Consider the following 1,303-nt stretch of genomic DNA (forward strand, 5'->3'; position numbering starts at 1 on the left):
CTGTGTTCTCAGTAGAGGAAGACTATAAGGACACTGCTGACCTGTAACACGACTAATCGAAAACTGGCCCTTACCTTAACCATAACCAAACCCTCRACCCTAAACTAATTTTAAGCAATTCTGAAATGATCTGTTTGCAGCTCAGCAGTGTCCGTATAGTTTTTTCCTTGWGGAACTCACTGAACTGACTTCTCTGCCTGGCTCTTTACCAGGGAGGGACTGTGATTACCATTCTATTAAAGGCTCTTGAGTTAAGATCTAACTCCCCAAGCCTGTTAATGTTAGCCTTCACCAGGCTGTCAGACACTGGTCTAAATCTAGACGTGCCTGGACACTGAAATAGCACAGACTCACAAGCTGCAGYGTGCATTTCAATGTGGTGAAACCAGGGGTGCATCTCTCTGCATTTCCCTCTGAAAAGCGGGACTTACAGAATAKAATTGTTTTGTAAAGKGACAGTATACATCCCACATTCTACCTGCTCAATCTGTTGTTCCTTCAGGTGTTATTGACTCGTTCTGGATTGTGTTTCTTTCAGGTGGACAATGTACGTAAACAGTGCAACTCACAGATCCATCGCATGGCTGAGGAGTTGTCGGCTCTACAACTGGAGTGTGCAGATAAACAGTCTCAGATGGAGAGGTCCATGAGAGAGATGAGGGCAGTGGAGGAGGAACTGGAGAAGGTGAGGGCTCCAGTTCCCCTCACCCCCCCTCCCTCCAGGTCCTCCTCCACTCCCCCTCCTCGCCTTCTCCAGGTCCTCTCACTCCCCCCTCGCCTTCTCCAGGTCCTCCTCCACCCCCTCTCGCCTTCTCCAGGTCCTCCTCCACTCCCCCTCCGCCTTTCCAGGTCCTCCACTCCCCCTCGCCTTCTCACAGGTCCTCCTCACTCCCCCTCGCCTTCTGTCCTCCTCCACTCCCCCTCCCCAGGTCCTCCTCCACTCCCCCCTCGCCTTCTCCAGGTCCTCCTCCACTCCCCCCTCGCCTTCTCCAGGTCCTCTCCACTCCCCCTCGCCTCTCCAGTCTCCTCCCTCCCCCTCCAACCACCAGGTCCTCCTCCACTCCCCCCTCGCCTTCTCAGTCCTCTCCCTTCCCACTCCCCCTCGCCTCTCCAGGTCTCCTCCACTCCCCCCTCGCCTTCTCCGGTCCTCCTCCACTCCCCCCTCACCACTAGGTCCTCCTCCACTCCCCCCTCGCCTTCTCCAGTTCCCTCCCTCCCCCCTCCCTTCTCCAGTCCTCCTCCACTCCCCCTCCTTCTCCAGTCCTCCTCACTCCCCCTCACCTTCTCCAGGTCCTCCTGATCT

General features: G+C 55.8%; 1 protein-coding gene across 1 annotated transcript in view; it reads left to right on the forward strand.

Moving 5' to 3' along the window:
- The first annotated feature begins 510 nt into the window (after positions 1-510).
- The window catches only part of LOC112080010 (sodium channel and clathrin linker 1), a 2,960-nt gene continuing 2,167 nt past the window's right edge, over positions 511-1,303 (forward strand). The window contains exon 1 of the mRNA XM_024145799.2: positions 511-685. Within this exon, the coding sequence (XP_024001567.2) occupies positions 581-685 (105 nt within the window). The 5' untranslated portion in view covers positions 511-580. The remainder of the gene's footprint in view (positions 686-1,303) is intronic.

This window comes from Salvelinus sp. IW2-2015, unplaced genomic scaffold, assembly GCF_002910315.2.
Source record: "Salvelinus sp. IW2-2015 unplaced genomic scaffold, ASM291031v2 Un_scaffold10961, whole genome shotgun sequence".
NCBI classification, from domain to species: Eukaryota; Metazoa; Chordata; class Actinopteri; order Salmoniformes; family Salmonidae; genus Salvelinus; species Salvelinus sp. IW2-2015.